General features: G+C 44.1%; 2 protein-coding genes across 3 annotated transcripts in view; both read left to right on the plus strand.

Annotated features, from left to right (window-relative positions):
• The window catches only part of WDR47 (WD repeat domain 47), a 47,268-nt gene extending 40,333 nt beyond the window's left edge, over window positions 1-6,935 (plus strand). Inside the window, exons 11-15 of the mRNA XM_063426109.1 lie at window positions 1,646-1,815; window positions 2,800-2,970; window positions 3,686-3,817; window positions 4,541-4,759; window positions 5,510-6,935. Coding sequence (XP_063282179.1) covers window positions 1,646-1,815; window positions 2,800-2,970; window positions 3,686-3,817; window positions 4,541-4,759; window positions 5,510-5,652 — 835 coding nt within the window. The 3' untranslated portion in view covers window positions 5,653-6,935. The remainder of the gene's footprint in view (window positions 1-1,645; window positions 1,816-2,799; window positions 2,971-3,685; window positions 3,818-4,540; window positions 4,760-5,509) is intronic.
• A 4,797-nt stretch (window positions 6,936-11,732) lies between these two features.
• Window positions 11,733-27,741, plus strand: part of LOC134567953 (chloride channel CLIC-like protein 1) — a 144,202-nt gene continuing 128,193 nt past the window's right edge. Inside the window, exons 1-2 of one of the 2 annotated variants that reach the window (XM_063426125.1) lie at window positions 11,733-11,887; window positions 25,174-25,211. The gene's annotated coding sequence lies outside the window, so the exon portion shown is untranslated. The remainder of the gene's footprint in view (window positions 11,888-25,173; window positions 25,212-27,741) is intronic. The other variant, XM_063426126.1, reaches the window with a different exon arrangement.

Below are 27,741 nucleotides of genomic sequence, written 5' to 3' on the forward strand. Positions count from 1 at the left end.
TGCAAAGACTATGCGAACTGTTTGACAATGGTTCCTTCATCACGTTTGATACGTTACAAAGCAGGGCTCCACTACGTCCCTTTGACTATTTTCGGTATCTCCAGCTTAGGGATTTCGCCAGAGACCCCCTGATCAAAACGGCCACACTGACGCAACCGACTTTCTTCGAAATGATGTGCAAGAGGGAACAATTCCCGATGGGCCTCATTTCCTGTTTGTACTCTCATTTGAGCACACGCACACTAGAATGGGGTGATCTCACATACACAAATCAGTGGGAGACTGACCTCAACGAGGTGTTGGAGGGTGTAGAATGGCAAGATATATGGGAGGCGGCTGCAAAGTCCTCAGTATGCGTCTCCTTACAGGAACAATCCTACAAGACACTGCTTAGGTGGTATACTACCCCAGTGAAATTGTGCCGAATGGGTATACACCCGACAGACCTATGCTGGAGAGGCTGTGGTCTTAAGGGAACTTATATACACATGTGGTGGGAATGCCTGGAGGCGCAAACCTATTGGAAACGGATTGCTGCTTTGCAGCAAGAAGTTTTTGGCAGAGAGGTAAAGTTGGACCCATGGGTGTACCTGCTGTCCAGGTCCATGGATGGATGGACAAAAACGGAACAAACCCTCGTCCAAAAAATAAACCTGGCGGCTAGAAGAGCCCTGGCGCAGGTGTGGCTGCAGAGGGGGACGCCTACCATAACGATGGTCAAACAGAAAATTAAAGATACTTTCCTGATGGATAAGCTAACGGCACAGGTCAGGGGGACTCAGAAGAAATTTGGGACCCCTGGATAAATAGCACTGCGAACGTCTGAGATGGGAAGGGTGGATTAGGGCTTCCACTTGCACCTCTGGGGTCATATGAGAAGGACGATGCATTATAGTACCTCGAGATGGCCACGAGGAGAGTTGACACCATCTCCTGTAGGGGACAGAGTCGACAGGATAGCAACCTATTTAAGCCATCCTCTTATCGGGCATTAATCCTCGGTCTCACCCCCACCCCCACCCCCTCCCCTGCACCCTTTTTCTAAGTCCTCAGACTCTTGGGGCACCCTCTCTACTCTTTTCTTCAGTTTTTAAATCTTTAATTTTTGGGCACGATCGCGCATGTAAGCAATTTAAATGGGATACGATAGAATCGTAGGAAAGAGCCAGGCTCTTGCAATGCATCTGGGCGTATTATCCCTATTATTCTCTTTTTAACATGAACGCGGTCATTCTTTAATGTATGTTATTTGTTTGCTGTTTTATATATTGTAAAAACCCAGGCGGGACATCCAAACTTATATGGAGCTGCGGTTTACTCTGGGGATCGGAGGCATACCGATACTCACTGATAACGTGATTGTGGGTGACCTTGCTGTTAACTCATTTTGCTAATGTAACGTTATGCTCACAGTGTACATACTTGTCTATGTAGCTCACCGAGCTGATGTACGTGAACTGCTTGTGATGTCTTGTGCTGGAATAAATAAAGAATAAAAAAAAAAAGAATAATAGAATAGGATTTTGTATGTTTTTTTTTTTTTTTTTTTTTCTGCATCTGCCACATTCTAAACCATGTAAAATACTATATAGTATAATAACTGAAGCCTTTCTCTGTTGCTCACACCTGCTATGTTTTCTCTCAGTCCTGCAAACAACCCATCACAGCCAGTGGTTCGATTTAAAAGGAACAAGCACCATAAAGGGTCCATTTATTGTGTGGCCTGGAGCCCGTGTGGGCAGCTGCTTGCCACTGGATCAAATGACAAATATGTTAAAGTGTTACCCTTCAACGCTGAGACCTGCAATGCAACAGGTTAGTTCTGTGTGTGATTGTAATGTACAATGCAAACCTTGCCATTCGGTGCTCATGTTCTGTATCAGGCCATGGAAACATGCTGGACATTCTCAGTACACATTACTTTGTGTTATTTTAACTGAACTTCAACCAGTAGCATTAAACTTAGTGACTACTGTATTATATAGCTTCTGCACATTGTGTTCACTGTAGCCTAAATGTGCCTTTATCCTGGTAGGGTTTTATGTTTTTTTTTTTTTTTTACTGTACCTTAAATATGGAGTCCTACAATTCAGTATGGTACCCGAGGATACCACTCTAGAGCTTTTGAGTTGCTGGGTAATATATGAACTTGTTATCTGGTCGTATGAGATTACATTTAACAACTGATGTATTGTTTATGTATACCATTTTACTTTATATTATCGCTTCTGATTTCATATTTGTTTCCCAAACCTTTCATTATGCTAAACTAGTACAGTTGGGTTAATCAGAATGGTTATAGCCTTATTTTATGTAGATTCATGTTTACAATCAATTTATCATACCCAGGTGCCTCACAAACAAGAGTGGTTACACACAGGTTTTAGGTTCTTCAGAAACTTTATTACATTATTTCTCATAACAATCACTTGACAGTTATGAATATGTCATACTACATGTTAAAATTGTATAAAAGTTATATTTGTATAGAATTTTATTGTGCTGATGTGAAATTAAATACATAGGTGTCTCTATACATTGGGAGAGCATACAGGAATTTGAAGTTAATGGCTGGACAATTAAAGGGTTGTTATAGAAAATACTGTTAAGGTTTTGACCTATTAAGGAGTTAGATGATAATTTGGTAATTAGATATATTTGTAGACAAGTAGAAGCAAAGATTACATTGTGTGGGAACCATGTGGCATACCTAGCCTTAGTCTTCTTTATTCTGTATGATATCAAACAATTGTCTACCCATAACCCTTGGCTTGTAAATTTTACATCTTGTTTTCTTAGGTCCAGACTTGGAGTTCAGCATGCATGATGGTACTATACGAGACTTGGCATTCATGGAAGGTCCAGAGAGTGGAGGTGCAATATTAATTAGTGCAGGAGCTGGAGATTGTAACATTTACACTACTGACTGCCAGCGTGGACAGGGTCTTCATGCATTAAGTGGGCACACAGGTAATATATTGTCCAGGTTTCTAGGGAAGGGCACTTTGGCTGCCACTCTATTATGTTTTTTTTTTTTTTTTTTATTCCCTAAGAAAGAACTACACAACCTCTGCTTTGAATAATTCTTCATACTCTAAACCAGTACACGCTTATGTTATGTAAATATACTGGCCCTTAATTAAATTAATTATAGTGTGGTACATTATGTGCAAATCATTTTTATACACTATGCTGTATGCATGCAATGTCTGTGACCTAGGCAGTATCTGCTTATGGTTTTCAAAATGACCAAATATCAATCATGACTACCCACCTCCAAAATGAGAGAATCTCTTGTATCCTTTTACTGTAAGCATCTGACCTGGAGGTTCCTCTTCTCAGAATCCGATAGTTGAAATAAGCCATAAAATAATTGCTTATTTGGTAAGATCATAGAGATTGATGATTGTCCGTCAATCCAATGCCCCAATCAGATGATCTCTCCGATTGAAATAGTGGAGTTTTGTACTGACTGTCATATAACAGCCACTAAAGGCAGATTGTTTTTGTTTTTCGATTGCTTAGTAACTGATTGTCCAATTTATGGTTTTAGTGCTTTGGTTCCAATTTTTAATCTTAAACTCCTCTTCAAGTCTTTATTCTGTAATAATGTCATCTCTGGAATTGTTTTTATCACCTTTGCTGTTTTAACTCATTTTTAATGGTTTTACCCATCTTCTTGTAGGACATATACTAGCACTCTATACCTGGAGTGGTTGGATGATTGCATCAGGCTCACAGGATAAGACTGTGAGATTTTGGGACTTGAGAGTGCCCAGCTGTGTGCGGGTTATTGGAACCACTTTCCATGGCACTGGTAAGGTCGAACTAACTATCCAAAAGTAAATGCTGATCACAGAAAGTTAGCATTGTATTGCGTAGCATTCATCATCTTGGACCTATCAATAGAATGTTTGCCAACAAGAGCTGTAAGGAGCATAAAGCGAGAAATACAGCATACAAAAATCACTTTTCACTTCATATATACTGCTAGTGCACCCCTGGCACTCGCATGCAATGTGTATGTTAGGTCACGTTTAGTTAGGCTGGATGTTTTCTTTTATACATGTTTTAAACATATTAATAAAAGACATTCACTGTCCCATTCCCCTTTTCACCGATTATCTCCTTGCTCTTGGTCGTTATGCTAACAAGGTTATTCATTACATTTTCGCATATTAAATTCAAGTAGGAAAAACTGAGGCAAAAATAGCCAAGTTATGACAGTAGCTGAGATGAAGATATTTCCAGATCAGCTATTTTTACATAGTTTTTCTATTTGGGTTTAGTTTACGAATATTTGGAGTTTATTAAATAACCTTTCTGTAGTAAGGCAGAATACTGAATGTAACATTACGCATCACAGAAACAAGAGCTGTGGAGAAACCATGCTTCTTTGTAGTAGACTGAGTCCAGCCTACATGACCTGCCAACATTTAACCCTATATAAAATCTGCACTTATTATTCTTATAAGTAATAGTAATGTTTTTTGCCTCAGCTGATCTTTCCATTTATCTGTATGTTAATTCTCCAATCCAGGTAGTGCAGTTGCCTCTGTAGCGGTGGATCCCAGTGGGCGGCTACTAGCCACAGGCCAGGAAGACTCTAGCTGTATGCTATACGATATCAGAGGAGGCCGCATGGTGCAGAGCTATCACCCCCACTCCAGTGACGTGCGTTCAGTCCGCTTTTCTCCTGGCGCCCATTATTTGCTTACTGGTTCCTATGACATGAAAATCAAAGTTACAGACTTGCAAGGTATCTACTTTTGTTCAGTGGTGCCTGACCTGGCAACAGGTTTGATGATAATGACATACAAATTTCCAAAGAAGAAAGGGGAGGCTACTGTGCTGAACTTGATGAAAGTGAAGGCACCCTGCATGTTAAATCTTTACTAAACTAAGTGGACTGTACCAATTTATGTCAGAAATCTGATGTTGTATAATCAGCCTTTGCTAGATAGCCATCTCATAATTTAACATTTTTTTTTAAAATGGAACAGATATATATATTTTTTTAAATTCAAAATTCCATCATGCATTTACCACAGCTTGCTCCCATTAACTCAGGTGCACACTGATCTGTCCACTATAACTTTAATAAGTACTCTTTGGTTTATGATAATAGGCAGAAGTGCAAAAGTGTGCATGTGCTTTGCCAAAAAGATACCATAATTTTCAGATTCTGTATTAAATGGGTATGTCCCATTTTTGCCTATAGTTTAAAAGGACCGATTCATTAAATATATTTACTGTGACTCCAAATCATCCATACACTATCTTGAAAAGACTAGTAAAGAATTAATAATCTTCTGCCAGTGGCTTTACTTTATCTGTGTTAGTGTTATTAAGTAGTCCCTTTTTATAAACAGATTCACTTGTTATATCTGCTGCAACAAAAATGATTGTGTTCAGATTCATAATTTAACATTTTTTAAAGAAAGTATTTTGGGATCAGCACGGATGTAAACTACTGAGGTAAAATCTCCTCCTCTCATTCTTTTTTCAGGAGACCTCACAAAGCCTCTTCCAACTATTGAGGTAGGAGAGCACAAGGATAAGGTGATCCAATGCAGGTGGCACACGCAAGATCTCTCCTTCCTTTCTTCTTCTGCTGACAGAACTGTTTCACTTTGGACTTACAATCCATAGCCCTGGACTTCATAAAGGGCCATGCTGGTGTTCTGCTGGAGGCTGATTATTAGCAGTTTCCATCGGGCTACTGTGGTTGTGATGCTGTGGTTAACTCCTATGCTACCTGGGAGCAGAGAAGCTCTTCATTTGCAGTCTCAATAACCAAACAAATGACCGCATGACATCCTGCAGATACAAAGTGGGTCCATTGCTTTGCTAATCTGAGAAGTAGCAGATGGCTGGCTGCGGGATGCCTTGCTCATTCATCTAGTTTCCATTATTATTCCTGATTTAGGAAATGTTAGATTGTAGCATTGTGGAGAAAAGGACAGAATAAAACTATCGCAGGCCAACACCGGGGGCATTACTATTGATCTTTAATATAATACTACAGGATCACACATTGCAACATGAGTCAAGGTTACCTCGGCTACATTATTTTAATTGTATTTTATTAAACATTTTTAGTCTTGTCACTTCCCATGCGTAATAAAAGGATTAATATGCAGTTTTGAATGTTGAAAGGAAAAGCAACTATTTAGCAGGATAGTTTACAGAAAACTCTAAACAGTATTGTCAGTTAAAATGTAATTTAAGGTGTTCAGGACAGGTGTGTAGAACATTAAAATATCACATTTTGATATCATTAACCTACCTTCATATGCAGATGAATTGCCTGAGTGGAAATTTGCACATGGGGTCTGGTCAACATTACAAAGTAGGCTGAACTCTTGAATCTAAAAATCTCCTCTTTTTTCTTTTCTATCTACTATATGCATTTTGTGTACAAATGTCACCTGTCCAAAACACATTGTGGTTTATTCACTAAACAGAGGGTTGTTGTGTGGCTGACTAGCAAGATTTAGGTCAAAATAGTGGGGGTGTGGTCGGTGGAAGAAAGAATAAAAAAAAAAGTTTGAACCTTTTCTGACTCTTAGATTTTGGCCAACAATTTCCAAGTTGATTCCTGATTTACAATGGTGAACACTCTTAAAAGGACACTCCACTGCCCAAATACAAAGAAAAAAAACCACTGCTTAGTAGATATACCCCCCAAATAAAAACTTGCATGGGTTTAATTATGCATTTTTCAAAAGGGGTTATATCTAAAAACAGCTTGCAAAATCTGCAGTTCTCTTGTCTGCAGCCTTTGCAAACTTTCTAACCCAGACACACTTTCTTAGTGCAGCTGAATGAGAAGTCTTTGCAAGGCCGATGCATTGGTTAATTGCTGCCTCTTGAGTTTAGTTTCACTGAGCTAAACAACCAGGAAGTAAGAAGGCATATTCTCTGCTTGAAATTAAGTGTGTGTGGGGGGGGGGGGGGGGGGGGGAGGGAGAGGGAGAGGGTAAGCCGGTGAATTTACAAAAGTGTTTTAAATTCTATTGAGATCTGCACTTTTTGCAAAAAAAGAAACTTCACACATAAGGCTTTTCAGCAAGATTAAGTCCTATAGTGGTCTGGAGTGTCCCTTTAAATATTTATATATAAGGTGATTTAAGTGGACTTTAAAAACACCAGTTGTTAGGGATCGTATAGCTCTAAGTTTGCTTTTTCTTCTTCTTTGATTGCTAGTTTGTTTACTTTGACTGCAATCTCATCCCTCGGCAGTTAAGGGGTTAATAATAGCTGCAGTTCAATATATAATATAATTGCTGGAAAGCAAAGTCTCGTCATTTGTAAAAGTGATTGCTTTGCTGTTTTGTAGTCACAATCTGTATGCCTCTTCACTCCACCAATGTATTTTTATTTTATTTATTTTTTTGAAAGCACCAGAATTTCCACACTACAGTCGTTATACACCCCTCTCAACGAATCACATTGCAAAGGGGAGTATTTGTTATGGATTTGTCCTTTTGGGCTGTGCACTTAAAATTTCTAGTGTTATGTATAGATATTTTTTTTTCCCTAGGTTTACAAGAAAGCATTTTTTTAAAGGACAAATAGATTAAATGAGCACTCGTTTTGTATCAGAGATGCCTTTGTGAAATGAACATACATCTGTTTACAAATTCAATTCATAGTACTGCTGTTACAAAATCTAATGCAGAACTTCAGTTACTGTTTTCATTCTCTTGATGCTGGAAAAAGGCCTCAGTTAAATATTATCCTAGAAGGCATGCCTTACAGTTCAAGAGTAAACTGAGACAGTCTTTCTTGATGTGCGCATGTTCATTACACACATGAAATATTCAGGCTTTTGGCAGAACAAGCTAAACTACTCTTTGTTATTCTACAAAACCGTATGCTCATTAATGTGGTGTTTAAAATGCTGCTAGAGTTACTCTGTAATTTTCTTATTTTACAGTGTGTTTTTTATATATATATTATATATGCAATAGAAACCAAATTGCTTCTCACTCTCTTTGCTCCTACAGCAACTTGTAACGCAGGGGTGGACAAACCGCAGATCTCCAGCTGTTAAAAAACTGCAACTTTCATGATACTGTACCATAAACATGGAGATCAGTCTTTAGCCCACCTTTGCACTAATGCATTGCACAGTCCGTTTCACATTGGTATAGTAAGTAATGTGATTAGGTGCTAGAGAGGGGTTGTGATCATGATTTTATAGCATGGCTTTTTAATTATGCATGGTAATTTTTTTTTATTTATTTTTTTTTTATTTCACTCCCCAGAGCAAGTTCTAACATGGATATTAAAACCTTGCACTTTTATTTATTATGATTATCGTTTGTGTTTTGTATTCCTTTTGGCAACAGAAGGCTTTAAAGCTCTATTCACTAACCTGTAAATGCTACTTTTCCAGATAGTTCTGTTCATAATATATATTTTTATTTTTGTTAAATTAATTAAAAACCTAAATGTGTTTTTAGGAAATTTTATTTATTTGAAATGAAGTTGAACTATTTTTTTGTTCTGTTTTTAATGTACTAAACTCTCTGTGCACTGTATGCAGATATTTTTACTTATTGTTTAAAGTGGAAATGCTATGGAAGTGTAACTGTGCTAAAATATGAATAAAGTCATCCAATATTCATTAAGTCTCCAGTAGAGGAGAGGCTGTCTACTGAATCTATCTCCTTATTTAAAAACAAAAAAAAACACCACCACAATTTTAGGAGTGAATACAGCAAAATCTGACCTCTCCCCATGTATTATGGAAATACTTATTGTCAGAATCGCAAGTGATTCAGCCCAGCCAGTTCTTGGCTGCAAATTGGCGCAAATCACCTGCTCAAGGCTCATGCTTACTGGAAAAGACCTCTCTTAAAGGGGCAGGGGGCAATACACGGAGGTGTGTTAGAAACCCAGCAATAACAAGGAGGTGTGCCTCTTTTCTCCTATATAACTAGTCTGTCTCCTATCCCTCTTTGCTCTGTTGTACTGTGCTTCTAGTGGTCTAAATTACAGTATCCCTAATCTGCATCTGCGTTCTTGTCTCCAGGTTTTTGACCCTATGCTTGTCTAACCATTTATTCACATGTGCTACCTGACCTGACCACATCTCTGCGCCTCCTGCAGCATTTTTGGACTCCTTCCATTAAACCTTATATTTATGGACTTTGCTTGGACTTATATTTATGGACTTCTGCAGTAACTATATTCTACTGTTTGAATGGCCAAGGCAGTGATGGATAATTCAGCTATTGAGTAATTTATTTCATGAAATGTAATGAATGAAACTTCTCAAATGCTAAAAGAAACTACAACTACAGAGAGCCTATAAGTTACCTTGGTCCTGTATGTGGCATTCATATGCCTTTCCATATCTTGTGCAGTCAGGGGCTATATATATATATATATATATATATATATATATATATATATATTCTTGTGTTGTACTTGTATATGTTGACGATATCCTTATGGTATGGAAAGGCACAGCAGAATCTACAACCAAGATTCTACAATACATTAACTCATTGGAAACACCAGACTCATGATGAATACAAGTACTACACAAGTGTATTTCCTTGATGTGAGAATATACAAAGAAGCACAACTATTGGCTCACACACTATATTCTAAACCTACAATAGGTTCCACCCACGACACCGGAAGACCTACCTACCCTACTCCTAATTCCTTAGAGTTCTGAGGAATAACTCAAATCCACAAAATGCAACCATCCACATTGATGAAATGTGGAAGAAGTTTAGTGAGAGGTGCTACAAAAAGCACTAAACAAGTGTTCTGAAGCTCCACGAGGCAGTACCAAGAATGCCAACAAACTGGTATTTCCAACCACCTATCCTACTAACCCACAGAACCTCCAACAGAGTATCTCCAAGAACTGGAGAGTCCTAAGTAATAATGACTCTCTTCCGATACAGTTCTGTGAACCGCCAATTATGTCATACCAAATAGGCAAAAATCTTAGAGACCTCCTAGTAAAAACTGATCCGGTTCATTGCTATTCTGCTACCAAATCTTTCCAAAACTTAGGTTGCTACAGATGCCTGGGCTGCGTCACTTGCAACCATATGACACCAAGTAAGACGCCCACATCCCCTGGAAAGAAAGTGCAGAACGTCCATAGGAAAGCATTGAGAAATGCTTTTCTATGGATTGTAAGAATGCATGTGCGGCTCTTGCTCTCCATTGGTGAGCTGGCGGGGGAGGAGAGGTCACCGGCGCTGGATAAGGTAAGTGGCTGAAGGGGTTTTAACCCCTTCAACCCAGCGGGAGGGGGACCCTGAGGGTGAGTGTCCCCAAAGGATTATATAGTGTCAGGAAAACTAGTTTGTTTTCCTGACACTATAGCGATACTTTAATCAGCCTGGCGTTCGCCAAATTTGGATACATTCTTAGAAACGGAAGTAATTGACTGACTCTTTTTAAAACAACGAAAACTAAGGTGTGCACCCGAGCATCTAGCGCAATAATGCCTGAATCTACAATTACTCAACCATTTACATTAAGATTCATTGTATGCCCAACAAAACTTTTTTTTCTGTGTGGCATTCGGACCAACCTGTCTGTCAGCATAAGCTGGCTGTGTCTGAGGTAACATCATGCTCACACAGAGCCCTACATCCTTCATACCCAACTTCAAATTACTATGAACCGCTAATTTTTGATGGACTAGTTCGTCATTAAACCATGCAAAGCCCCCCCCAAATTCTTATAAGCCTCCAAAATACATTCTGCATGTTGAAAAAAAAATTACAATATCATTTGGGGTATTTTTCACCTAGTACACTGGAATAAATGAAAAGGGATTGCAGCCAATTATTAAGCAACCTATGTATAATTTTTTTTTCCTCTCTTTATCCCCTTTCTCACTATTCGACATAGTAAACTCTTTCACTGCAGTAACAGCGCGATAATATCAACATACTCCCCCTTCCATAATCTTTTATTGCTTTACTTAAATGAAAACCTAGAGGGGAGCCTTCACACCCTAATGCTTCCTTCATACACGTGTCCTTCACTCTAACCACCTCCCTCACAGACTGCGTCACTTTAGGACTAGCTGTGACTATGTCTTTGCCTTGATCCCAAGCTCTGGCTAAACTAGGTGTCTGCAATAATTTAGTATTTTTTTTCCAGTGAAGAAACTACCTCACCTAAAACAGCATTATTCACAGGTTTTTTTTGTGACTCACAAAGCTCAGGACTGTGACCCATGACATCCTGGGCAGTTTCACTCTCTTTATACAGCCTAGGTCTCTCCTCAGCCTCTTTATTCTTCTTTTGTTCAGCTTTCCTGCTCTGTTTCCACTGCCTCTTCTTACTTATTATTGGAGATGGTGAGAAAGTCACCCTGGAGTTGCAGTTTATTACAATGCAATGTTTAGTGAATAAACTATTTGTATAACCATTGTTGCTTATTTTTTAAAATATGTTATGAAGTGTCACTTGTGCTTTATTCTACCAACAATGTGATTCTACACTTCTCATATAACAGTATTCACAAAACACTGAACTGTGATAAATTGACAGGGGAGTAAAAATATATAAGTAAACCCAAACAGCTAATTTAGGAAAAGTACTCCAGATCAATTATTTTTCCAACTCGTCTATTCTGGCCTAAAATATATATCTACAATTTTCTTTAAATCTCTACAATATTCACCTTGGTCAATTTATTGTATTGTTTAGTAGTGAAATATGTAACCATCTGTGACCATAACAAAACAAAGTTATACCAGAGACTCCGATACATAAATCCTGGATAGAGACAGAAAACAATTGTGTTTTTGTCTCGTGTGCTTGGAACTCTTGAAATACCCGGAAGTACATAATATGAGCAAAGTTGGCAGGAATGTAGTGCTGTTAGTTTGGTGTCAGGGAATGGTTGCGACTAGTTCCTATCCAGTAGAAGGACCCTGTCCTTTCTGAGGATAGGAAATAGCTTGCTCAGTGTGAGAGAGCTAGTTCCTATCCTTCTAAGGGATCTTTTCGCCCCCTACTGGTCAGGTCCTGTATAGGTATAGGAACTAGACGGTTCACAGTGAGAGAGCTAGTTCCTATCCAGCAGAAGGTCCTTTATAGCTCCAGCTCACACAGGTCCCTTACAGGGATTGGAAATAGACGGCTCACAGTGAGAAATCTAGTTCCTATCCAGCAGAAGGACCTTTATAGCTCCAGCTCACACAGGTCCCTTACAGGGATAGGAACTAGACGGTTCACAGTGAGAAATCTAGTTCCTATCCAGCAGAAGGACCTTTATAGCTCCAGCTCACACAGGTCCCTTACAGGGATAGGAACTAGACGGTTCACAGTGAGAAATCTAGTTCCTATCCAGCAGAAGGACCTTTATAGCTCCAGCTCACACAGGTCCCTTACAGGGATAGGAACTAGACGGTTCACAGTGAGAAATCTAGTTCCTATCCAGCAGAAGGACCTTTATAGCTCCAGCTCACACAGGTCCCTTACAAGGATAGGAACTAGACGGTTCACAGTGAGAAATCTAGTTCCTATCCAGCAGAAGGACCTTTATAGCTCCAGTTCACACAGGTCCCTTACAAGGATAGGAACTAGACGGTTCACAGTGAGAAATCTAGTTCCTATCCAGCAGAAGGACCTTTATAGCTCCAGCTCACACAGGTCCCTTACAGGGATAGGAACTAGACGGTTCACAGTGAGAGAGCTAGTTCCTATCCGGCAGAAGGACCTTTATAGCTCCAGCTCACACAGGTCCCTTACAGGGATAGGAACTAGACGGTTCACAGTGAGTTAGCTAGTTCCTATCCGGCAGAAGGACCTTTATAGCTCCAGATCACACAGGTCCCTTACAGGGATAGGAAATAGACGGCTCACAGTGAGAAATCTAGTTCCTATCCAGCAGAAGGACCTTTATAGCTCCAGCTCACACAGGTCCCTTACATAGTTTTTATACTGCTAATGGACTGTAAACCTTACGCTAATAGTGATCCTTTACAAGGATAAGAATTCCTAGTTTTTATACTGCTAATGAACATTTATTGATTGCAAACTTCTCAGCTAGAGGGAATGATTTTAACTTATGTGGAGCACAAGACAGCACGTACTGAGATCTGAGTTTGTTACACGCAAAGACCTGCTACAGCCCTTGCGGCTCATGATAACTGGATGCTGCGGGCCGGTAGGGAGACTGAGTTGCTCCAAACTTCGTAAAGCTGTAGCAGTGTGGAAAGTGGGGACAGTGCGAATGTGGGTGCAGGTCAATTTGAAAGTAAATGGATGCAATTGCTGGCAATGGAGAAATTGAAGTGGGCAGTATATAGACCCACGCAAGGTGAGGGAGGATATATGGCACTGTGATTAGATACAACACCCATATTCATGTCATTGCTTTGAAATAAAATTCACATAAACACACTGAACTGTTAATGCTGAGATTTTCTTTTCTTCTTTTGACTTCCGCAGTGTCATTATATGCCTAGATTTATTGTTTAGTTTATGGGTACTGATCTGGTTCGTTTCTGACTCCAACATTTTTTCATTTGTCGTGGACTCATAGAGGGTGATTTTGTCCATGGAGCGGCAGCCGCAAGTGTCAGGAAAGTGAGGTGCTTTGGCTGTTATATTTATAAAATCCATTGCACTGGTTTTATACTTCACACAGCACATTTGGCTTCTGAAATTGAGACTCTGCCACGCACAGTTTGGTGGAGATTATTAGAGGAATTCTAGGCAAATAGCACCAGAGCAATCCCTACTTTTGTCATGATTTCATGCTGGAAATTGGAGCACACTAAGATTGTGCCACTATTGGGTGCCATTTCTTTCAGCGCCACCTATAAAAATCCTGACACATTGCCCTTTAACTTTACACCTGTGTGGTCTTTCTATTTATTCACAATCAATCTTCATCTGAGGTGCAGAAACTCCCGTCTGTCTTTCAAAATTGTGTAGAACATTTGTAAAACTTGGTGTACCCCAGTTGTTGCAGAAAAAGGCACTATCTCCTACTCAAGTATTAACTTTTTCCTAGTCAACCATATGTTTTACAGATTAAATAAGTTTTTACATTTAAAAAAAAATAAAAAATATTCTTTTGCAATGGTTTGCCATTTACAGGCTGGTGTAGGCCATTTTGTTGCTTATTTTGCAAGGGATGTGGTAGCTTGTTGTCAGTTGGCTGTAGTGACTTTTTTTTTTATGGGTATTTTTATACACTTTGATAAGGACATGTTAGCCGAAGATTGTGAAAGATAAAGAGAACTGGTTTATTTTATCTGACACTTTGTAAAGCGGAATGGGTATATGGTACTGTGTTTACTACTCACATCTGCTTGCCATGATTTGAAAAGCAAGAAATATCATGGAAAAATTGTTAATTATTTCTTTTCATTTTATTTATTGAATATTCTTCCATCTACCCTGGACTCACTGTGCCCTTCCACCTTAAACTGTGTGGTCTTTAAACATCTAGCAGGAGAAAAATGCAGTTATTGACCATATATTCTACCATGGATATTCTACCTTGCTTTTAGGACAATATACAGCTCTGCTAGTTCACATCACCTTTGTACATGTCCACTACACAATACTTTGAAGGCAGCATCTTATGCCTGGGCTCCTATTTCACAAACCACACCTGCTACCATGTGGACTTAATCCGCCGTTAGTTAGGAGTCAGGTTGTTGTTTTTTCTAAAACTAACAAGGCTATATTTTCAACAACAAAAATATAATTCTTAAAGGGACACTGTAGGCCCCAGAACCACTACAGCTTAATGAAGTGGTAAATTTCTGTTCAGCTGAATCATAAGAGTTAACAACATGTACATTGAAAGGATGTCACATACATAGTATGCACATGACCATCTTTTTCCCCCCTCTTCTAGTAAGACCCTATCGCTACACCCTCCTATTCTAAGAACACCCTGCCTAGTAATGCCCCCTAGATAAACTTAGAATCAATTTGTTGCATATTTTATGCTGTTAGTTAATAGTTGTCAATATTTGATTGATAATTAATGATACTCCCACTAGACCCCCTTATTGCATAAGATTTATAAGAAGTGTTCTGTTTAATACATTTTGGAAATTTTCTGAATCAGACTCCTTTGTATGGTCTCTCAAGAGTGTCTCCAAATACTTGAAGTCGTGGTACAGTTTGGTTAGAACTATAAGACCATGGCAGGTAATTCTGCTGATCATCAAGGACAGGACATGTTCCAACACGTAATATCGTGATTCTGGTGTCTATAGCTTGTCCCTGCAGGGTTTTCAATGTAAACACTGCCTTTTGAGAGAAAATGCATCTCTATGAGTAGATGGTGATTGGCGCAGTGAGGCATTTTTGCCACGCATGCGCAGTAGTCTCCTAATGCTATCCTATGGGAAGCAATGGACTGGCTCAGATCCTCAAGAATGATTATTAGCCATTGAGGCAGGGCCAGCCACTGCGAGCCAACACAGCGTGGGAAAAAAGGTGAGGGCGCCAGTCATACTCACTGACAGACACACACTCACTAATTTGACACTCACTGACAGACACACACCTATCGTACTGTGCTGCGGATTGGGGATTTATAAATACTAATAATAATACTGGCACACACATTCTCTCGCACTCACAAATTATTCGTTTTTTAATTTAATGGCATCCAGCCTCCCTACGTTCCTTTCCCTCGGGTCCAGTGTGGGGTTGCTCTGCCTCTTCGCGGGCCGGCTTCCGGCATTACAGCAGAGCAACAAGATCACAGCTCCTTCGACGCCGCCTCCATTCTCCCTCAGCCCCCTGAAGGTACTGACAAACACCCAAGCGCCAAGAGAAAATTCCTAGTCGCCATGGCGATCTGGCGCTTGGGATTTGTTGAGTCTTGATTTAATCTATTAGATTAATATACCCATGTGACTAAAAAGTTATTGTTTGGTTGTGGGAGACTGTTCCTGTCCGTGAATTGCTATGTGCTATACTCATGTTTTGCCCTGTATTCATATGCTTTGCCTGCTCCCCTTTCGGGAGCGCCATATGAACGGGTTCCGTTCACCTCCTTAACGGGGACCACCACGAAACCCCATTTAGAATGTTGTTGTAGAACGTTCAAACCGCGTTACGAGGTGTCAAAACCACAGACTGCAAGGGAAGCCTCGGCGCGTGCCGACCCTGGGTGACAGCCCGTTCATTAGACGAACGTCATCCAGTGGGAGCATTTGCGGATTCCAATGCTCCCTGGCATGCTCACACCAATCAATTAGAACGTTGGCAACTCGCAACATAAGTGTGAAACCGCAAGGGAAGTAATTAATGAGTGCTTCCCTGGGTGGCCGCCGTTCGTATAGACGAACGGCATCCAGGGGGAGCATTTGTGTGGCCAAATAAAGTGCTTGTTGTAACCCTGGAACAGTGTGTGGTCCAGTTACTAGGGGAAAATGGGTCTCTTCATTCTGCATTAGCTGATGTAACCAGTCAGGTTACCCTTGGCCCGCTACAGAGACTAACATGGTTTCCCACATGAGAAGAAAAACAGTATAGGCATATAGTTAAAAGAAAACAAACAGATTTTAATTTAAAATTTATTTTTTATTAAAAGTAAACAGGAATTAAGTTTAACATTGTGAAACATGTACAGTTGTTGCTTTATTCTATTCTATTCCCCTAAACATATTAAAAGGATAACTCCAGAATGAATGAAAACTGATATAAATAATAAAAGTTAAATTAAAAATATATATTTACCGTATTTATTGGCCTATAACACGCACGTTTTCTCCCTGAAAATAGGGGGCAAATGATGTGTGCGTGTTATACGCCGATATACATATTTTTCGCTCCATAAGACGCACTTTTTCCCCCCTCTAAAGTGAGGGGAAATGTCTGTGCGTCTTATGGAGCGAATGTGAAGGTTTACTTACCTGTCTTGAAGCGTGGGCCGGTGTCCAGCGCGCACCGCGGTACTGGAACGTCAATTTCAGGTTCCGGTTTTCGGCGGGACTGAAAGGAAGTGCGCACACTTCCTTTCAGTCCCGCCGGAAACCGGAACCTGAAATTTAAGTTCCTGTACCGCGGTGCGCGCTGTGAAGCCGGCCCACGCTTCAAGACAGGCAAGTAATTATGGGACAAGGGGAGGGAAAGTGCACTATGGGACAAGGGGAGGGGGGGACACTATGGGACGGGGTGGAAAATACTATGGGGGGGGGGGAGAATACTATGAAGGGGGGGGGGACACTATGGGATGAGGGTGGGGGAACACTATGGGAGGGGGGGAAATTTCCTTCTTAAAATGAGGTGCGTGTTATACGCCGATAAATACGGTATATTACAGAAAATCTAACTAATTATGTTAAAAATGTTTTCAGCAAGTTTCAACATGCAGTAGTAAAAAACATTTCATTTTTAAAATACTTACTTAAAATTTTTTTTTATTATTGAGCTTCTCAAGGGAGGTATACTCCTATTTTGAGTCCCCCTGAGAGAATTTTATTGGACAGTTTTGGTGATACATTGAGCACATGCACTTTGCACAAAGTGGATTGACCTGCAGATGGGAATAGCAACGCACACTCCCAGGCAGTCCGCAAGGAATGGGCGCTCACACATACGATAGGTGGGTGGTAAAGACATATACACAAATACATGAAATACAACACTCAATGATGAGTGGACATTAGATTAGGGTAAACATTTATTTTTTTAATAAGGGATATTTTTCATAAATATAGAGTTAAAATTATACAATTTATTTGTTAACAGAGTTTGAGAGCAAGCTTAGAAGATCAAGTTGCTAGGTCCCTAACTCGGGGCATAAGTGCCCCTGAATAAAACAGTGATGTGGTCTGTGGGTGACACTCACACTGAGGCAGGGCTGGTGCTAGACTATTTTCCACCCTAGACAAGACCAGATACTTGCACCACCCCCAAAAAACAAAAATCGCCAGCTTTGTGTGTCTCTCTGTCCCTCTTAGCCCTGTGTCTCTTTTTATCCTCCAAGCTCCTGTATGTGTGTCTTTTTCTCTCTAAGCCCTTCTGTGTCTGACACCCCAGCCCTTCTGTGTGCCTATTTGCCCCCCTTAGCCCCTCTGTGTGTCTGTTCCCCCAAGTTTGTCTCTTTGCCCCTGCGTGTCTTTGTCCCCCCAAAGCCCCACTGTGTCTCTTTGCCCCCCCTGCAGCTCCCTTTGTCCTTCCATGTGTCTCTTTGCCCCTCTGTGTATCTCTTTGTTCCTCCAGCCCTTTGTGTCTTTATATCCCCCCAACTCTTCTGTGTGCCTCTTTGTTTAGCTAAGTCCCTCTAAGTATGTCTTTGTCCTTCCATGTGTCTCTTTGCCCTTCTGTGTATCTCTTTGTTCCTCCAGCCCTGTGTGTCTTTATATCCCCCCCAACTCTTCTGTGTGCCTCTTTGTTTAGCCAAGTCCCTCTAAGTATGCTCCTCCTTGTCTCTTTGTCCCCGCCAAACCCTCTGTTTGTGTCTTTGCCACCCAAAGCCTCTTTGTGTGTCACTTTGCCCCCTGTGTATCTCTTTGCCACCCCTTCCCCACTCTGTGTCTTTTTGTCCACCCTCAGTCCCCTATGTGTCTCTTTGTCCGTCCGCTCTTTTTGCTGTCTTCCTTCTTCTGCAGTGCCAGCTTACCTACTTGTAGCGTGGTCGAGTGAACTGTGGTGGAGAATCTCAGTATCCACTATTCTGTCTGGGAGCACTTCCGGTTAGACTGGGTAGAGGATACAGAAGATTCTCTACTGCGGTGCCTTGGCCACGCTACATGAAATGATTGGCAGGAGGGGAATGCGTGGGACAGAGACACACTGGCTGTGCGTGGCTGGGAGAGAGACACGCTGGCTGTGCGTGGGTAGGGGAGAGAAAGCGACACACACACAAACCGGCTCTGCGTGGCTGGCAGAGAGAGCGACAAACACAAATGCACACACACACACACACACACACACACACACACACTGGCTGTGCGTGCGTGGGAGAGAGAGAGAGAGAGAGACACGCTGGCTGTGCGTGGGAGAGAGAGAGAGAGACACGCTGGCTGTGCGTGGGAGAGAGAGAGAGAGACACGCTGGCTGTGCGTGGGAGAGAGAGAGACACACGCTGGCTGTGCGTGGGAGAGAGAGAGAGAGACGCTGGCTGTGCGTGGGAGAGAGAGAGAGACACGCTGGCTGTGTGTGGGAGAGAGAGACACGCTGGCTGTGCGTGGGAGAGAGAGAGAGAGAGAGACACACGCTGGCTGTGCGTGGGAGAGAGAGAGACACACGCTGGCTGTGCGTGGGAGAGAGAGAGACACACGCTGGCTGTGCGTGGGAGAGAGAGAGACACACGCTGGCTGTGCGTGGGAGAGAGAGAGAGACACACGCTGGCTGTGCGTGGGAGAGAGAGAGAGAGACACACGCTGGCTGTGCGTGGGCGAGAGAGAGACACGCTGGCTGTGCGTGGGAGAGAGAGAGAGAGAGAAAATGGCTGTGCGTGGGTGGGAGAGAGAGAAAATGGCTTTGCGTGGGTGGGAGAGAGACACACGCTGGCTGTGCGTGGGTGGGAGAGAGCAGGGCCAGCCCAAGAAGCCAAGCCCCCCCAAAAAAGCTTTCCGCACATCCATTATGTTATACAGTGTGTGTAGTGAATGCATTGTGTATAGTGGATGCAGTGTCTGTCTGTCTGTGTCTGTGTCTGTGTCTGTGTGTAGTGGATGCAATGTCTTTATGTGTAGTCAATGTAATGCAGCGGGATTGGATAAGGGCTGTGAGGGGACCGTAGTTTCAGGGTGGGGGCACACAGGATTCCCTGGTGGTCTGGTGGCACAGCATACGGTGTCCTGTGAAGAAGGGACCCAGGAGTGTAATATTGCACCTCCTGAAGCATCAGGTCCTCTCTTCTCGCGAACTGTGTGAGCGTTGCTGCAGGTTGCCATGGCAACGCTACGCATAACATGTAATGCAAGTCAGGAGCGTTGCCATGGCAACACTTACACACTCACACCGAGGGGATGGGAGAGAGAGACCCACTCACACAGAGGGGATGGGAGGGATGGGAGAGAGAGACCCACTCACACCGAGGGGATGGGAGAGAGAGAGAGAGACACCCACTCACACCGAGGGGATGGGAGAGAGAGAGAGAGACCCACTCACACCGAGGGGATGAGAGAGAGAGACCCACTCACACCGAGGGGATGAGAGAGAGAGACCCACTCACACCGAGGGGATGAGAGAGAGAGACCCACTCACACCGAGGGGATGAGAGAGAGAGACCCACTCACACCGAGGGGATGAGAGAGAGAGACCCACTCACACCGAGGGGATGAGAGAGAGAGACCCACTCACACCGAGGGGATGAGAGAGAGAGACCCACTCACACCGAGGGGATGAGAGAGAGAGACCCACTCACACCGAGGGGATGAGAGAGAGAGACCCACTCACACCGAGGGGATGAGAGAGAGAGACCCACTCACACCGAGGGGATGAGAGAGAGAGACCCACTCACACCGAGGGGATGAGAGAGAGAGACCCACTCACACCGAGGGGATGAGAGAGAGAGACCCACTCACACCGAGGGGATGAGAGAGAGAGACCCACTCACACCGAGGGGATGAGAGAGAGAGACCCACTCACACCGAGGGGATGAGAGAGAGAGACCCACTCACACCGAGGGGATGGGAGAGAGACCCACTCACACCGAGGGGATGGGGGAGGGAGAGAGAGAGAGAGAGAGAGAGACCCACTCACACCGAGGGGATGGGAGAGAGAGAGACCCACTCACACCGAGGGGATGGGAGAGAGAGAGAGACCCACTCACACCGAGGGGATGGGAGAGAGAGAGAGACCCACTCACACCGAGGGGATGGGAGAGAGAGAGAGACCCACTCACACCGAGGGGATGGGAGAGAGAGAGAGACCCACTCACACCGAGGGGATGGGAGAGAGAGAGAGACCCACTCACACCGAGGGGATGGGAGAGAGAGAGACCCACTCACACCGAGGGGATGGGAGAGAGAGAGACCCACTCACACCGGGACCCACTCACACCGAGGGGATGGGAGAGAGAGAGAGACCCACTCACACCGAGGGGATGGGAGAGAGAGAGAGACCCACTCACACCGAGGGGATGGGAGAGAGAGAGAGACCCACTCACACCGAGGGGATGGGAGAGAGAGAGAGAGAGAGAGACCCACTCACACCGAGGGGGATGAGAGAGAGAGACCCACTCACACCGAGGGGGATGAGAGAGAGAGAGAGAGAGAGAGAGACCCACTCACACCGAGGGGATGGGAGAGAGAGAGACCCACTCACACCGAGGGGATGAGAGAGAGAGAGAGAGAGAGAGAGAGAGACCCACTCACACCGAGGGGATGGGAGAGAGAGAGAGAGAGAGACCCACTCACACCGAGGGGATGTGAGAGAGAGAGAGAGAGAGAGAGAGAGAGAGAGAGACCCACTCACACCGAGGGGATGGGAGAGAGACCCACTCACACCGAGGGGATGTGAGAGAGAGAGAGAGACCCACTCACACCGAGGGGATGGGAGAGAGAGAGAGAGACCCACTCACACCGAGGGGATGGGAGAGAGAGACCCACTCACACCGAGGGGATGGGAGAGAGAGAGAGAGAGAGACCCACTCACACCGAGGGGATGGGAGAGAGAGAGACCCACTCACACCGAGGGGGATGAGAGAGAGAGAGACCCACTCACACCGAGGGGGATGAGAGAGAGAGAGACCCACTCACACCGAGGGGATGTGAGAGAGAGAGAGACCCACTCACACCGAGGGGATGTGAGAGAGAGAGAGAGACCCACTCACACCGAGGGGGATGAGAGAGAGAGAGAGACCCACTCACACCGAGGGGGATGAGAGAGAGAGAGACCCACTCACACCGAGGGGGATGAGAGAGAGAGAGACCCACTCACACCGAGGGGGATGAGAGAGAGAGAGAGACCCACTCACACCGAGGGGGATGGGAGAGAGAGAGACCCACTCACACCGAGGGGATGGGAGAGAGAGAGACCCACTCACACCGAGGGGGATGAGAGAGAGAGAGACCCACTCACACCGAGGGGGATGAGAGAGAGAGAGACCCACTCACACCGAGGGGGATGAGAGAGAGAGAGAGAGACCCACTCACACCGAGGGGGATGGGAGAGAGAGAGAGACCCACTCACACCGAGGGGATGAGAGAGAGAGAGAGACCCACCCACTCACACCGAGGGGATGAGAGAGAGAGAGAGACCCACCCACTCACACCGAGGGGATGAGAGAGAGAGAGAGAGACCCACCCACTCACACCGAGGGGATGAGAGAGAGAGACCCACTCACACCGAGGGGATGAGAGAGAGAGACCCACTCACACCGAGGGGATGAGAGAGAGAGACCCACTCACACCGAGGGGATGAGAGAGAGAGACCCACTCACACCGAGGGGATGAGAGAGAGAGACCCACTCACACCGAGGGGATGAGAGAGAGAGACCCACTCACACCGAGGGGATGAGAGAGAGAGACCCACTCACACCGAGGGGATGAGAGAGAGAGACCCACTCACACCGAGGGGATGAGAGAGAGAGACCCACTCACACCGAGGGGATGGGAGAGAGACCCACTCACACCGAGGGGATGGGGGAGGGAGAGAGAGAGAGAGAGAGAGACCCACTCACACCGAGGGGATGGGAGAGAGAGAGACCCACTCACACCGAGGGGATGGGAGAGAGAGAGACCCACTCACACCGAGGGGATGGGAGAGAGAGAGAGACCCACTCACACCGAGGGGATGGGAGAGAGAGAGAGACCCACTCACACCGAGGGGATGGGAGAGAGAGAGAGACCCACTCACACCGAGGGGATGGGAGAGAGAGAGAGACCCACTCACACCGAGGGGATGGGAGAGAGAGAGACCCACTCACACCGGGACCCACTCACACCGAGGGGATGGGAGAGAGAGAGAGACCCACTCACACCGAGGGGATGGGAGAGAGAGAGAGACCCACTCACACCGAGGGGATGGGAGAGAGAGAGAGACCCACTCACACCGAGGGGATGGGAGAGAGAGAGAGACCCACTCACACCGAGGGGATGGGAGAGAGAGAGAGAGAGAGACCCACTCACACCGAGGGGGATGAGAGAGAGAGACCCACTCACACCGAGGGGGATGAGAGAGAGAGAGAGAGAGAGAGACCCACTCACACCGAGGGGATGGGAGAGAGAGAGAGAGACCCACTCACACCGAGGGGATGTGAGAGAGAGAGAGAGAGAGAGAGAGACCCACTCACACCGAGGGGATGTGAGAGAGAGAGAGAGAGAGAGAGAGAGAGACCCACTCACACCGAGGGGATGAGAGAGAGAGAGAGACCCACTCACACCGAGGGGATGTGAGAGAGAGAGAGAGAGACCCACTCACACCGAGGGGATGGGAGAGAGAGAGAGAGACCCACTCACACCGAGGGGATGGGAGAGAGAGAGAGAGACCCACTCACACCGAGGGGATGGGAGAGAGAGACCCACTCACACCGAGGGGATGGGAGAGAGAGAGAGAGAGAGACCCACTCACACCGAGGGGATGGGAGAGAGAGAGACCCACTCACACCGAGGGGGATGAGAGAGAGAGAGACCCACTCACACCGAGGGGGATGAGAGAGAGAGAGACCCACTCACACCGAGGGGATGTGAGAGAGAGAGAGACCCACTCACACCGAGGGGATGTGAGAGAGAGAGAGACCCACTCACACCGAGGGGGATGAGAGAGAGAGAGAGAGACCCACTCACACCGAGGGGGATGAGAGAGAGAGAGACCCACTCACACCGAGGGGGATGAGAGAGAGAGAGAGACCCACTCACACCGAGGGGGATGGGAGAGAGAGAGACCCACTCACACCGAGGGGATGGGAGAGAGAGAGACCCACTCACACCGAGGGGGATGAGAGAGAGAGAGACACCCACTCACACCGAGGGGGATGAGAGGAGAGAGAGACCCACTCACACCGAGGGGATGAGAGAGAGAGAGACACCCACTCACACCGAGGGGATGAGAGAGAGAGAGAGACCCACCCACTCACACCGAGGGGATGAGAGAGAGAGAGAGACCCACCCACTCACACCGAGGGGATGAGAGAGAGAGAGAGAGACCCACCCACTCACACCGAGGGGATGAGAGAGAGAGAGACCCACCCACTCACACCGAGGGGATGGGATGGGAGAGAGAGAGAGAGAGAGACCCCCACTCACACCGAGGGGATGGGAGAAAGAGACACTCGCAATGAGGGGATGGGAGAAAGAGACACTCACAATGAGGGGATGGGAGAAAGAGACACTCACAATGAGGGGATGGGAGAAAGACACTCACAATGAGGGGATGGGAGAAAGAGACACTCACAATGAGGGGATGGGAGAAAGAGACACTCACAATGAGGGGATGGGAGAAAGAGACACTCACAATGAGGGGATGGGAGAAAGAGACACTCACAATGAGGGGATGGGAGAAAGACACTCACAATGAGGGGATGGGAGAAAGACACTCACAATGAGGGGATGGGAGAAAGAGACACTCACAATGAGGGGATGGGAGAAAGAGACACTCACAATGAGGGGATGGGAGAAAGAGACACTCACAATGAGGGGATGGGAGAAAGAGACACACTGTCAGTGGGGATAAAAAGGGTTAATATATCATGCTATCAGAGAGAGTTGGGAGAGAGAAAGAAAGACAAAAATATAAAAGTCACATTATAATCAATGTATTCTGTAAAACATAGCTGGACAGTGATTAATATCTACAATTAAAGACAAAAAGGAGATTTAAAATACAGGTTTTAACACAGCTGCATAATTATCTGGCAAAAAAACTAAATAAAACGATATAAAATGAAATAAAAGTGACTTCTCTTAAAGATCCCTTTTTTCTTCCTTCTCCATAATATTCTCCAGGTTCAGACTCTGCAATGGCTGCAGTGTTCAGCTTTACCCATACAATTCCCATGCATTGCAAACCTCCAGGTCCAGGCTGTCTTGTGAAATAATATGTTTTGTAAAGTTAATATCAATATTATATCAGAACTCTCCCATCAGCAGCAGCAGGAGATCAGCACAGCTCAGTCCACTTCATTCATTTGGATTTCCCGCTTTGCTGCTTCCTGTAGCTCTCTGTACCATGTGACCAAGCAGTCACATGGTCTGGTGATGTCACCAGGGTCCTTCCACTGGATAGGAACTAGCCGCTACCGTCAGGGAATGTGAGCTGTCTGTGTGATGTATTATCAGGTAAGGAATATATACTAATAGAATGTACAGTATACACACACTGCTAGTACTGTCTGTTAGCTGCACTTGTTATTAAAGCAGATAATGCTGGGACCGTGTCTGCTCATAGACAATAAAACCCATAGCTCCTGCAATGAAGTCAGATCACAGATTAGTTAAAGAGCAAATAAAGCATGACTGTACTAGTTTAGGGGATTGTATTTAACATGAAAGCCAGATGCTAAATAAAGAATATTCTCTGAAATTGCTGTTAGCAATATATTTCCTGATGTTCATGTTCATAGTTGGGTAGTAGCAGCGTTTCCTATACAGAAATGACTTACAGAAAACTGAAAGCATGTAAAAGTGGTAGGTGGCTAACACCCACGTTTTTGTTTGCGGTGTTTGGGTAAGACCCACTTTTTGGAATTTATTTTGGCTTTGTACATTCAGCATTGTTGATAAGTAGATGCTTCAGATTCTCATTAAATACCACATTCTTATTTTTGTTTTTCTGTTCTGAATTCTTAATTTGTTATAACACTGGTAAAGTAGTTTGTGAGACCTGCTGTCATAATAAGTATCGGTAGTTACCATGACCAACCCCTTTTGAACTAATTTCATGTAATGAGATAAAGAGATTTGATTAATTGTTAAACGGATACCCTACCATAACCACAGCTTATTGTTACGGTGCCCTAGAATATATATTTTTAATCTACTTGTCCAAAGGGGCTAAAGCAGTAGCCCAATGTACTTGTTCTGAAACACAAAATAATTTCAGACTGTGATCCCTGCCTTGAGAACTGGACATTGGTTATTCACTAAACGTCAAATTATCTTGAATGATATCCAAATGGAAAAACTGAGACGAAAAGCTGGTTTGGAAAAATTGTCCAATTTTTTTTTTTTTTTTTTGTGTGTGACTGTTTTTCAATTCAAATTGAAAGGGACACTATAGGATTACACAAATCTGCAATTGGAGCTTTAGGGAGATATAATGCGCATGCGCGTCGATTGCCATGATCTCATACACACACACACACACACACACCGCAGTTTCTAAAAACATTATAGGGTTAAATGGAAATGGACACTTCACCCAGGCACACTGCCTGGGTGACTATAGTGAAAATTAATTAGTGAAAATTCAGAGTTTAATGATTAACCCTGAGTGTTTTTGTACAGTTTAGATTTGCTCGTGTGTGATGGGGGAAGGGTGGATACAACTAGCCATTGGCACAAAGGTGCAGCTTGCTTGGGATGTACAATATTTCAAGCAGAAATGCTGCACGTACAGACTCCTACTGCCATGAACACTTCAAATTGTGGTGGAATCTCGGTAAAAATAAATTTAGTAGGCCGAGATTGCCACGTGGTATGTGCACGTGCATATGTTGATGTATCGGTCGGTTGGTTGCACGTGGCAACGATACAATCAGTAGTGTAAGAAGCAGGAATACAGGATATACGAGTATTCCCCTCCTCCATTGTGCTGGGCAAGCCAAGTGGTCAAACAGGAAATTAGTCTTTATTCTGTTGATTGGGTAAGAGTACGTGTAGGTGGAACTGATTATAGGAGGAACTAAATGTCTATATAAGGTGCCTACACTGTACGATCAGGGCTCAGATTTTAGCTGTTTTTGGTGACATTAGTCCCTCTGAGTCCCGGTCGGTGAATCGAATAAAGATCTCTTCCTTCCTGAAGAAACCTGTGTCCATCTCTCTGTGCTTGGCTTCCGTCAGTTTCTCCGGTATCAAAATCACTCAAGTGGTCATGATGGGTAGAGTAACCCGTAAATGACTTGTCATGGCACTGTCCTTCTATTACTCATTGCTGAGTTGAAGTGACAAACTGTTATTTGAAATAGCCAGGTCTCAAGTTGGACCTTATAACGTCCCAGAAAGCTATTAAACTAAAATCTGGGAGAGCCTATAGCTGAATCCACGTCAGGATTATAGTATTGGAAATTACAGCCTTTTTGTGTGTGCATGTAAAAAAACTACTAGGTACAAAATATAACTGGAGGTCCTGTGAGCCATTAGTGACACAATTGTTGCATGTAACATTATCAGATTACCCCTAGGTAATACACCATGCAGCAATGTCAGCACAGCTAGGAAACTTAAAGGAACACTATAGTCTCCAGAACAAGTTTAGCGTAATGAAGCAGTTTTGGTGTATAGATAAAGATTGTCTTTTTGAATGTGGAAACATTCGCTTTGCTGGAGAGATCAAAGATCTCTCCAACCAGCCCCCAGCTTTATTTATGTATGTGTTTATTTATTCTATGGTGCTAAGTTTGTGGCTGGCATTGGTAAAATCTGTAGGTCTTTTTCTGTGCTGAGCTAGGTGTGCGGGCCAGCATTGATTAATCTCGCTCTGTAGTCATGGCTGCTTCTGTGTATTCAGCGTGTGGAGACGAACAACTGTGGCTGAACAACAACTAAATGGTGGGATGAGTGTCAGAAATAAACATAGAGGGGCGAATAGGGAGAGACAAAAGTGGGTAATGTGAGATTCAAGATAGGACACTTGGGGAGAAATGGA

Source organism: Pelobates fuscus, chromosome 7 (genome assembly GCF_036172605.1).
Source record: "Pelobates fuscus isolate aPelFus1 chromosome 7, aPelFus1.pri, whole genome shotgun sequence".
NCBI classification, from domain to species: domain Eukaryota; kingdom Metazoa; phylum Chordata; class Amphibia; order Anura; family Pelobatidae; genus Pelobates; species Pelobates fuscus.